General features: G+C 36.6%; 1 protein-coding gene across 2 annotated transcripts in view; it reads right to left on the minus strand.

The window, feature by feature from the left end:
* Positions 1 to 12,395, minus strand: part of ptprb.L (protein tyrosine phosphatase, receptor type B L homeolog) — a 64,469-nt gene that overhangs the window by 7,178 nt on the left and 44,896 nt on the right. For both annotated transcript variants that reach the window (XM_018252468.2, XM_041586352.1), the window contains 14 exons: positions 11,002 to 11,265; positions 10,329 to 10,592; positions 8,594 to 8,875; positions 8,174 to 8,452; positions 7,812 to 7,961; positions 6,552 to 6,795; positions 5,227 to 5,333; positions 4,874 to 4,979; positions 4,067 to 4,156; positions 3,967 to 3,984; positions 3,795 to 3,876; positions 2,812 to 2,902; positions 2,173 to 2,249; positions 1,366 to 1,500 (listed from right to left, as the gene is read on the minus strand). In XM_018252468.2, the coding sequence (XP_018107957.1) occupies positions 1,366 to 1,500; positions 2,173 to 2,249; positions 2,812 to 2,902; positions 3,795 to 3,876; positions 3,967 to 3,984; positions 4,067 to 4,156; positions 4,874 to 4,979; positions 5,227 to 5,333; positions 6,552 to 6,795; positions 7,812 to 7,961; positions 8,174 to 8,452; positions 8,594 to 8,875; positions 10,329 to 10,592; positions 11,002 to 11,265 (2,189 nt within the window). The remainder of the gene's footprint in view (positions 1 to 1,365; positions 1,501 to 2,172; positions 2,250 to 2,811; positions 2,903 to 3,794; positions 3,877 to 3,966; positions 3,985 to 4,066; positions 4,157 to 4,873; positions 4,980 to 5,226; positions 5,334 to 6,551; positions 6,796 to 7,811; positions 7,962 to 8,173; positions 8,453 to 8,593; positions 8,876 to 10,328; positions 10,593 to 11,001; positions 11,266 to 12,395) is intronic.

Here is a 12,395-nt window from a genome sequence, read left to right on the forward strand (position 1 = left end):
TTTTTATATTTTGCCATTTTATCATTCTCAAATAATAAAAATACAGTTATAAAAAAATGCATCCCCAACCCAATGTAAGTGCATTGAAATATGTACTTTAATCAGATAAGCAAAATATTTTTTTTTCCCAACCTTTCTTCCAGCTCAAAAGGGGAAAAATCTACCTAAATCAAAATTTAAAAAAATGTTGATATCAACATCAATGCAGAAACAATATGGCTATTATTAATGGTATATTAAGCCCAATATTGATATTAAGCTTGTAGCATATTATAATATGAAGATTACTGCAGGTTAGTGGATGCTCCCTTTTGATTAAGGACAATGGGTCACAAATTCTACCCTTTGTTCAAGTATGCTTGCAGGTAATCTATCGTTCATTTAATGGCTTTTGTAGTTGGAAGGGGGATTGGAGTGCCCCCTGTTGGATGCCCTTGTACATATATTGAACCAAATGTTTGAAATCAGGGTTAAAGTTAGAGGCCATGTGGGGCATCTGCAGATCATACTTTTGTAACTTCTTAGCTTTTAGAGGGGAAAAAACTGCAGTGAACACAATCTTCACCAAGATCAACCTACAGCTCACCTTGAAATGGATCCAAGAATTCAATATGCCAAATTTCTAATTGGAATGTCATCCATGGTTTTTAGACATTTTATACATTTTCCTGCTTAGTCATAAAAATTCCTGGCATCCGCTGCGTGAATTGAAATGTACACTCAAGGTTTCTATTTGTTTTTGTTCAGTTCTGCCCTTCACCACACTGACTTATTATTTATGTCTTCATTTGTTTCACTTCTCTTTGGCTGTGCTGTCTGCTCTTAATGCAGCCACACTATCCAGCCCTAGTCTCTTAAACAACTTCAGTTAATGGTCATCATCTATCTAAACTCTCACTCCCCCAGCTTGACTTGCTTCTGATTCTGTTTATTTTTAAGGAATTGCAGCAATATTCTTTGCAAAGGAATTTGCTGGTTAAGATTTTAGGCCCTCTTTTCGTATCAATAGATTTTTTTGTTCTCAGAAGCTTGACCTTTAATAAATTGTCCCTACAGTAGCGCTTTATAAATTAGAATATACATACTAACATATAAATTTCAATAGAAAAGGACTGTTGTGAAAAACTGTTGGACACACAAGAAGACTTGTATTGCTAAAATATGGTGCTTGTTGTGTACTGTCTTTTTCCATAGGACACTGTTCTATAACCTTTTTCTTAAACTCTCCTAATTCCCTACTATAATAACCATGTCTATTTTACCTTTTTGGTTCAGAAGTGGAATAAATCCCAGTCAGTGTAATATAACACCATGTTTGGAACATACTGTACTGCTAATAAATTGCATATATCAACTGTAGCTTACCCGTCCTCTCTCTGTACACTGCGTCACCATCACAATAATGTGAACATTTTGTTCCCACACCATTTTCCAGAAATCATCTTTGGTTGCTGGGAGAGGCCCTTGTGTAGCAATATATTCCCTCCGAAAGTTAATGCCCTAATAGTATAAATAATTCACTTATTAAGATACATTTACAAAGCTTTGTAAAAAGAAAAAATTAGCTCTATCAAATATCTACAGAATACATTTCAGGACAAAAGGAAAACAGGCCATCTCACAACATATATTCATATATACAATTAATATAACCATTTTATTCGATACATGCTTATTATAAAGTTCACCTTCACAGAACATAATAAACATATGAAAATAATGACTTTTATCAATGGTGTTTACTGTTTATATAAGAACGAGAGTTTAAAATTGAATTTGTTTCATTTGTCCACTCTCATGCTTCCAAGTAGCAGCCCAGGCTGCTGACTCTCTAAACTCTCTGGTTGTAATAGTTCATAAATTTTCTAAGGAGCTACATCCGCTACTGAGCATGTTCCCTCAGCTTTACTAAAATCTTAAAATTCCATACATAGGCTGAGGTTTTATGATGCTAGAGACGTCAAAATCAGAATTTGGGGTGCAGTATTTGATAATAGCTTTTGAGAGATGTAAAGACACTTTTACCAGCAAATTCATCCCAGTTTCACACATTTCTGTTTACATTTCACTATAAATGAATTGTGAAAAGTAAAGTAATAGCTAGGTATTTGAAACATCTCATTTACACATTGTTTAAGGAAAAGTTTTTGTCACAGTAAAAAAGTTACTAACTGGCATGTAGCTGGCATTAATATAGTCTGAGCAGGGGTCATCATCCACGTTGGCAAGTTTCACTCTTGTGGAATCATCTGTAAGAAACAACACTAATGAACACATACTGTAACAGAAAGATAAATGAATGGTACAGTGTATACAGAAGTGGAGCTGTAGAAAAATATAGCACATGCACAATGCAATGTTACACCACAGTGACTCTACTGAAATGTCTTAACGATAACAGCTTTAAATTACTGATACTGTCTTCTCAGTTGAGACAAATCTCAATTACCTATACAAATACTGCAGTATTTTCTTTTCCTTCTACCTTTTTCTTTAAATTAGCTGTACCAAACCAATAGAACACATGCATTCTAATTTATTTGCCATTAACTGTAGTAGATTCTCAATGCAATCTTTATGGATGCCATTTTAACAAAGCAAATATGCCAATATATTTCAAATATATGTGATGTAATAGCCTAAGCAGTAGTAACTGAAGTTTAACATGGGGCTCCTTTTAGAGACGGCATGACAACAGACCAGCTTTCAAATTAGGGCATTTGTTTCACGTCATTCTACCAGTCAAGGTTATTTACTGACAAATTAGACATAAAGACTAAATAGCACTGAAAATATACATTAAACACTCACAGGGCAATATGTTGCTGTATCGATTCTTTCCTCTGTTCTCTGGGAGTAGGGCAATGTCAGAAGACTGGTCTCGGCCAATATCTTTAAGGTTCTGAAAGAAATGACAACAAAGAGCCATATGGCACAATTATAGCTACTGCAGGCCAGTGATCCTAATAGCAATGTCTGCATATTCATTTACAGACTGATTTTTTTGTATGACACCAGTTTTAGTACTTCTCCCAAATGTATAGGGGCAAATTCACTAAAGCGCGAATCGGCTAACGCTAGCGCTAATTCACCAATGTGACGTAATTTTGTTACTTTGCCGATTTACTAACCGGTGCTGGCGTAAATTCGCTAGCGAAGTGGACCTACTCTAGCTCTACTTCACACCATTACGCCAGACGAAGTTGCCCTATGGCGAAGGGACATAACTACGCTAATTCACTAACTTGCTCATTTTACTGAACATTACCTCTTGTGCCAGACTTGCCTTCGCCACCTCAGACCGGGCGAAGTGCAATAGAGTAGATAGGGCTTGTTTCAAAAAAGGTTGAAATAAAACGCTTTTTTTTAAGGGTGATAGGCTGAAAAAGATCGTAAATTTTTTTGGGGGTTCCCTCCTTCCCCCCCACATTTCCTAACATATGGCCCCTAAACTATACAGTGAGCACATGTGTAGGGCAAAATAACAACTCTATTTTATTTTCTGAAGGTTTCCCAGGCTTGTGTAGTGTAATGTATTTGCTGCTACATATACGTCCATTGTACTTAAACTTGGCGCTGTATGCAAATTAGGCATCGCTAACGTAACTTTGCTTTGCTTGACGAATAATGCTAGCGAAACTTCGCTACCTTTCGCCTCCCTGAGCGCAACTTTGGATTTTAGTGAATTAGCGGCGCCCTGGCGAAACTTCGCCTGGCAAAGTGCGGCGAAGTGCAGTGCGGTTAGTGAATTTGCCCCATAGTCTCTATTTAACCTGCCTTAGGAGATATCTCACCTCATACTCTCGAGAAAGCAAGTAATTGGAATCTGTCTGAAGCTTGCTGAAATGTTCTTCAAACTGGGCAGTTAGAATTGGCCTAAAATATAATAAGAGAACATAATAAATAATTACGTTTTCTTTATAAAATATAGAAATTATTTTTTTTACTCATATACAGTTAACTTACCTTGATGAAGTTCTGTCCCTGTGAATGGAAATTACGAAAATGTAAGTGGTTTTGGTATAACATCACTGTGTAGTTCTATGAAAAGCCAAATTATTCTTACCCTATTGGTATCTGGCCAGCATTTAGATGGACTGAAGGTATCCTTTCGATTTGAGCACTCAGATGTGTGGTCATTGGATCCTGCTCATACCTGGAATACAAAATTAATTCTGCTATGGAATGGAAAGCTCTCTACTTCAGTTGCATATTTAAAGCAGGGCCTGCAACTAATGGTATTACAATGTCCCTGAACTCCCTACCTTTTACTGTATAAACTTAAAATATGAACATATTACAAATTATCCCCCAACTACCTACACAAAACTCCCAGGCTCATAGTTTGTGGGGGAGAAATGTAATAAAATTTGCAGAGTCTGAAGCAAGTCTAGTAATTCACTGAAAACAATCACGAATAATATTTCAATAACACTTCGGGGAAATCCTTTTGTTCCCCTCTGTATTTCGACAAACATGGAAGAATTGTTAAGATGCTAATCTTGTTTACAGGATGACCGAAGATCTGCCACAATCCAATAAATGAGGGCTTTTCAACTTTGTCAGTGTCTCAGAAATGTATTATACAATATACTCAACCCACAGGTTGCACTAAACAGTCAGTAGAGGTTGAGATGACTAATTTCCCATAAAAGAACAGATATTAGTTCAGCTTTAAAGAAATTAGAACTTATAGTACGATTACAGAGCAGGGACCACAATTTGATACCTATTTTCATAATCAATATTTAAAATGCTTTAAGTGGTTAAAATATAGATATCCATCTCTAATATCGGAGTGAGCTAACAGAAACGGCCTGGCTATGGGTCCTGCAGACTGTCTTTAGAAAGTAAACAGCAACAAATGACTTACACTCTCTTCTTTTTTTGCCGGTAGATGAGTAGTACAGTGAGCACAATGATCATGATAATGAGAAACATGCCACCACTCACACCTTCTATAACACCAAATAAAGGCTCTGAAAGGCAACAATCACAAATTGCATGACGTTAATGAGTTATTTTATAAATTTACAATAGAGCTTGTTATTTAGATATTCTGAAATGACATCAGAAATTGCATAGATTATACTGTGAATAGAGAACGTGCTCCTATGGAAACAGTTTTCCCTGGGTGCCATGGCAATGGTTTTTGCTCCCTGCAATGTTGATAGTACAAGTGTTTACAGGTTAAAGAAAAAACAAACATGAAAATGTTGGGTTCACCTGCTTCCGTTGTGATTGGCATGGAGAAGAATGTGTCACTATACAGCGGCTCAGAGAATGTCCTAATTTCTTCAGAAAATAGTTGGGTAAAAGCTCTGACACTTATCCTAAGATTTGTAAGAAGAAATAGATATCAATGAAATTCAAGACAGTCAAAGAAAAGTAGAGCATAACACTCACCAAAGAAAAAATGTTCTAAATGGGTAATATACACCTAGGGGCAGATTTAAGAAGGGTCGAATATCGAGGGTTAATTAACCCTCGATATTCGACTAGGAACTAAAATCGTTCGACTTCGAATATCGAAGTCGAACGATTTAGCGCTAATCCTACGATCGAGCTTTTAGCTGCCGAAGTAGGGGGTCGAAGTTTTTCTTAAAGAGACAGTACTTCGATTATCGAATGGTCGAATAGTCGAACGATTTTTAGTTCGAATCGTTCGATTCGTAGTCGAAGGTCGAAGTAGCCCATTCGATGGTCGAAGTAGCCCAAAAAACACTTCGAAATTCGAAGTTTTTTTAATTCGAATCCTTCACTCGAGCTTTGTAAATGTGCCCCTAAATATACACCTATATTCAACATAACACCCATAACAAAGTTCATGTAAAATCAAGCTCCACTGCTTTCATTACTATTATTGTTGTTTATAAAGCACCATCATATTCAGATACCAGACAGAGTTAACATTAAAGTCAATTCAAAATCAAGATGATGATAGATGACAGAACTCCAGAATCTCAACATCTAGAATATTTGACGCAGTATTTGTGCTTTTGAATCTTGGAATCTCTTCTGTGACTTCTCATTACAGAAATAGAATATGTTTCCCTTTTTTCTTAAACTTCATCTTTTTCTTCAATATAGAATTTTCAGAAGATCCACATGGACATATACAAGTCTTTTGAAACTGCCAAAATGCTTTGCTATAAAAGACATTTTTGTTTATACTGTAGCTCCCAATGAATAAAGGAAGTAGATGACTTTATAGCCTATTGATCTTGTCCGTGTCATTGTAAAAAGCACTTTGTGTATAAAGCAGAATAGCAGCAGAATGTTAATGCATGTGTAAAGGAGATGAACCAGCTTAAGCTTTGCACATTTGGTCTGGTCTTTAAATGAATGAGCTGTCAAACTATAGTTTAGGGAATATCTGCACAAATTTCCTTTAAGGCTGACTCTGCATGTCAAGATAATAAACTGTGTGTAAGAATATGAAGGCTATGCTATAAAACACTTGCTTTACTTTTAGAAGACAAAAAACACATAGGCTTTTGGAAACATCACAAGATCTCACGTAGATACATAGAAGCTGCAGTAAATCTTACCTGTAGGATGTCCTTGGATTCAGTGGTCCATCACAGTATTTATTTTCATGTGGATCACACTTGCCACCCAAAAGTTCCATTCCTGTACCCAGCTGTATTTTGAAACTCTGGATATTGTAGTCAAGGTTCTCAGCACATCGACTTGGAAAGTAGCTGGTTTGATAGATTTTGGTGGACTTGTTTGTTTTATAATCTGCATATGATGGCAAAGGAAGGATTGTCTCAGGCCTCTGGTTGTCATTCCCTGTTAAAGACAAAATAAAAGATGTAACTTAATATACTTACAGATAAAGGCCCATGTTTGCTATCTCTACAAACTGTTCTGTGGGTATGTATCTGAAGTACATCTTTATAAGTACATGAAACTAATTCTACAAGGATCTCTATAATTACTGGATGAACTTTTCTCCAAACAGGAATTCACTTGTAGAACAGCAACAGCGTTTTATATGACTATGATAATGGTGATATTATTAGCATATATATAAATATTAAGTTGATAAGTTGCTCACAATATAATGGTAAAGCAAATGCTAAACAGAATTTATAAGTAGAGACAGCTGTAAAATGTTTATTTAAAATCATTGATCTTACTACAACAACCCTCTTTATAAATGTGACTTGTCTAGAAAGTTGCAGATTAACACTTCTAGTGTCATATACATTAGCAGAGCTTGTGCTGATTAAGCCTTACCAACCTCATTAGCATAATGTTAAATTGAATCACAAGACAGACCCATGTATCTTATATATTCTAAACTCGTCCAGATGATATGTGGAATTTAATTAAAGGCTGATTTGTGTTTCAGAAAGCCAGATTAATAATGACTGAGCACCCAATGGAGAGAAATGTTGAGAGGATAATCTTAAATTTTTATACAGTCTGAATCAAGAGAATACATTATATGGAACAAAGGAACAACACAAATTCTGTTGGCTGCAGCAAAACTTTGCCAGATTGTCAAAAACTGCGGCTGCTGCCAGAATGGCTGTAATACCTTGTTGAACAGAGGGATGTTGATATATAATAAAAAGCTGATGTGCTTTGGAAACTCTTGTTACCATTCCAGTAGTGCAATATACTGTATATACCAATGGTTATTCTGAGACATATGTTTAAGGTCAACATAAAGAGGTCCTTTATAAATATTTCAGATTGAGAAATCCTGACCTCTAAAACATATTTTAGACATCAGGAAGTTTTAAGTCAAATCCTTTTTGGAACACAACAAAACAAAAGGTTTTCAGATAGAGACATACCATCTGCTTCCCAAACAATCACTGTGAAATATTTGACAGCTCCATTGGTGTCGCTGAACCAACTGCAATTAAATCTGAAGTGGATTGATGACTTGCTAATGAATGTATCTTTTTTATTCACTCTGATTAAAAGAGGTGGTGGAGGAGGGCCTGCAAAAAAAAAATTAAATATTGCGTTGCCTCAAAAATCATTGGCAAATAATGGAAATGTAGTTTAATACTCTTCACATAAGCTACATAATAAATAAAACTTGACATGTTTATACTCTTAAACATATACAGTGTAGGTTTTTCACCTATAAAGGTTAACTAGTCTGCTAAAAACCGTTATCACTTTTTTCATGTGGTAGTGATGTACTTACGATCTATCATTGTTATGGTGCTATCTTCAATTACTTGACTAGTCATGTCAGCAGAGTGCACTTTGATCGATACCACATATCTCTTGTGTGGTACGAGGGTTGTGATTGTGATTGATGATTTGTCTTTTTCTATGCGTTTCGAAAACTCTACATCATCGCTTCCATTTCTTCTGCATTCAACACTGTACCCATCAAAGTCTGAGTCTGGGGGAGTCCATGAACAGGAGATGGCTGTGGACGTTTGTGGACGGCAATGCAGATGATGTATCTTGTCAGGTTCTAGGGAAAAATGGAGAAGGAATAACAATGCTTATAAAAAAAAGCAATGCAGGACATATAACTTTGGGTCCATAGTCATCCCAAATTCCCCCCAAGAAAGCCCCCCCAAAGGTTTTTTAAAGTAATCTAAGGATGTCTTACTTGTCCTCACTGTTCCAAAAATGGCTGGGCTAAAGGTCTTCTCTGTGTTGCCGCTGACACTTTGAACTCCGAAAATGTACAGGCGTCCAGGGTACATGCCATTTATGATGCGTCCTTTCGATCTACCAATACTGTAAGGGTTTACCACCACCAGCAGATCCTTTGGTGACCACTGGAGTTCAAAGTCATCATAATCTGTCCAGTCAGGAGGTCCAAGCCACATTATGGACAATGAGTTGCTTTTCACATCGGCAAATGATACAGAATTAGGAGGCTGAGGTGCTTTTAAAAGAAAGAAAAGAGACTGTAAATAGTCTCTCTCTTTTACAGATTTTAATAGAAGAAATGTTTGTCTTAATAAATGACAGAGCAGATTACAATTAACTACATGCAGATACATAGACAAATATATATATATTCATAACTACAGACTTATTATATACCTAGTAACACAGATTGTAAGATTACCACATTTTAATCTCTGCATATTTAACGTTATATATTTATTATATAGTATAATGTTTGTCTATTCTAGGAATGCTTTTAACTACTGTACAGTGTAATAAGATACTAATTCATGTTGTGTTCCCAATAAATATTGCTTAGTCTCTTGAGGTTTGTTTTTGCATATAAAAGGAACACTGAGGGGCAAATTCCCCAACCGGCTGAAAATTCGACAGCGACGGCTTTGCAGCCATCGCAACACTTCGTCAGGCGTAAATTCGCTAGGACAATGCTAATTCACTAAAGTGTGAAGTAACGTCCAGGGCACCGAACGCTGGCGAATTTTACTTCAGCATTCAAAGTGAGGATGCGATAGCGTTGCCTAATTTGCATATGGCGGGAAATGATAAAGTTACATTGACGTATATATGTTACAGCAAATACATTACATTACACAAGTCCAGGGAACCTTAATAAATAAATAAGAGTTGTCATAATGCTCTACACATGAGCCCACTATATAGTTTATGTTCCATATGTTAGAAAATGGAGGGGGGACCCCATTACCCAAAAACAATTTTACGGACCTTTGCAGCCTACCACTCAGAAAAAAGGAAAAGACGTTTTTGGGACTTAGAAAAATTTTGCACTAAAAATTGAGGAAGATCTATGCACTCCAATGCACTTCGCCTGGTTTGAACTGGTGAAGGCAAGTCTGGCGTAATGTTCAGTAAAATCCGCATCTTAGTGAATTTGCGGAGTTAATTCCATTCGCCAGAGCGAAAATTCGTCTGACGACAGAGTGTGAATCATCTCTAGCATCTGCCCGTTAGGAAATCTAGGAAAGCACCTGAATGATGTCATGCTGACGAATTTTCACTAGCGTAGTCACTTCGCCCTTTAGGGAATCTGCCCCTGAGCCTTGTAAACACTATGAACATGTTTTAAAGGAATTTAGAACAGGATTCAATGACTTTAGTCCAGTCTACACTGCTTCCGTCCAATGAAGCCTCAATTCCATAAAAGTAAATGTGGATAAGAACTTGGTCAAACGCAGAACATTTCTGCAAAAATTGTGCTTTTATTGATCCATAAATAAAAGTGGATCAATTAAAGCACAATTTTTGCAGCAATGTACTGCGTTTGACCAACTATATAAATGTATTATTGGAGTCTTGGAATGTATTAACTTCCACTTAGTTATTGATACTGCACTTAACACATTTACACTGTACCTTTCATGGAAACATAAATATCACAAAAATATAAGAGCAAAAAGCATTTTTCATACCTGTCCTTCCAACTGCTGTAGCCTTATTAGACAAGTCTCCGCTATGGGTGATTATAACAAGTGTGTACAGTCTGCCTGGAACCAAGTTCTGGAATTGGCTTTCAGTAAGATCTTTGTCTAGTCTTTTCTCTTTCTGAGTGCCATTGGGATTATAAAGAATGAGTTCATAAGTGTCTACATCTCCCAGTGCTGGTGTCCATGTAGACCACAGACTTTCTGATGTGTTTCTGTTTGATACTTGTAAAAAGCTGACAGAAGCTGGGACTGGAAAACAATAGAATAACATTTTGAATTAAGTTGGAAAAAAAGCTGTACTTTGTACCTCTAAAATAATTGCCAGTGCTATAAATGCTGTATGCAATTTGTCTTCACTAAGGTAACCATACCAAGAAGTCTAACGTTTTGGCTCCTGTGTCCTTAAGCTACTTAAACACATGTACTCTATACTGGAGTTAAAAGCAAACATTGAAAAATTTGGAGAGTGTTCAGACATTTTAATGTGCAGAAGAAAAGCCCCCCAAAAGAAATAATAAAATCCATTCTCTTATTTCTATATGAAAACTTTTTAACCATTGCTACAATTTGATGTAAAAAGCTATTAGTTAATCCTGACTGAGAGCTAGACAAGCTAATACACCAGAAACTTCAAGATATTGGCTTGTATAATGATTACCTGTCCTTCCATGTATTGAAGACTCATTTGTCAGTGATCCACTATGAGTAACTATCACCATTTTGTAGAGACGGCCTGGCAGTAATCCCTGGAAAGAACAGTGGCGAAGATCTGGGTTGCCTGACTTTCTGTCATGAAGAGAGTTATCTGGGTTGTACAAGAATATCCCATAGGAGTCCAGCTCTCCCTCTGAGCTGTTCCATGTGAAAGATAAACTGTCTGTGCTGTTCCCTGTGATTTTCACATCACTTACTGCTGCCGGGACTGTAGATAAACCAGACATGGAAACCTCTTAAAAACTAAAAGTACAAGTATCTCAAACTTTCATCCCAACTAGGGGACATGTTGGCTACAGTCTAGTTCTGGAAAAAGCATGTCAAGGGAAACACATTAAAACCAAGATTTTTAGTAGGCTGCATTGGGTCCAGTAGGCCATAGCAAGTACATTGAAGAATTTTACTAATCAACTGTTTAAAGGGGTTGTTCACCTTTGTAACAAATTGACAAATCTAACAGTTCACATGAATAGAACAAACTTTTCCATAGAAATAGTTAACAGAAAAAGTACAGTTCAAGAGATATTCACCTCAGAAGTGTCCCTGTACTAATCCTTCAGTTCCACACAGACCCTGTGCTGGGAGGGGGTCACTGACCCCCCAAAACACTACAGTGTTCACTTCCTCTTCCTTATATGACATCACACATTGTACTGGCAGCTAACTTAACTCCTATTGGCTATGTCTGCTGTCAATCTGCCACTGCTTCCTGTGCTGGGGAATTTGAGCAGCATTCAGGTACTGAAGAGAAACTGTTACAAGTTTGTGAGAGGGAGGGGGAGTGTGGGCTGTGTACTGCAGAGACTTCAACTGTGCAGATGGGGGGATCAAGGTGCTTGGGACCTGGAGTTTTCTGGATAATGGATCTTTCCATAATTTGGATCTTCATACCTTAAGTCTACTAGAAAATCATGTAAACATTAAATAAACCCAATAGGCTGGTTTTGCTTCCAATAAGGATTAATTATATCTTAGTTGGGATCAAGTACAAGGTACAGGTATGGCATCTGTTATACAGAATGCTTGCGACCTGGGGTCTTCCGGATAGCAGATCTTTCTGTAATTTGGATCTTAGTACTAGAAAATGTTGTAAACACTAAATAAAGCCAATAGGCTGGTTTTGCTTCCAATAAGGATTAATTATATCTTAGTTGGGATCAAGTACAAGCTACTGTTTTATTATTACACAGGAAAAAGAAATCCTTTTTAAAAATTTGAATTATTGGATTATAATGGCTACTATGGGAGATGACACTTGTACTTTCCAGAAATATATTATTTTTTTTTTGGGGGGGTCCATGTATTATTTTGTGTATTTACCTCATAAAAAAGGTAAAA

This window comes from Xenopus laevis, chromosome 3L (genome assembly GCF_017654675.1).
Source record: "Xenopus laevis strain J_2021 chromosome 3L, Xenopus_laevis_v10.1, whole genome shotgun sequence".
NCBI classification, from domain to species: domain Eukaryota; kingdom Metazoa; phylum Chordata; class Amphibia; order Anura; family Pipidae; genus Xenopus; species Xenopus laevis.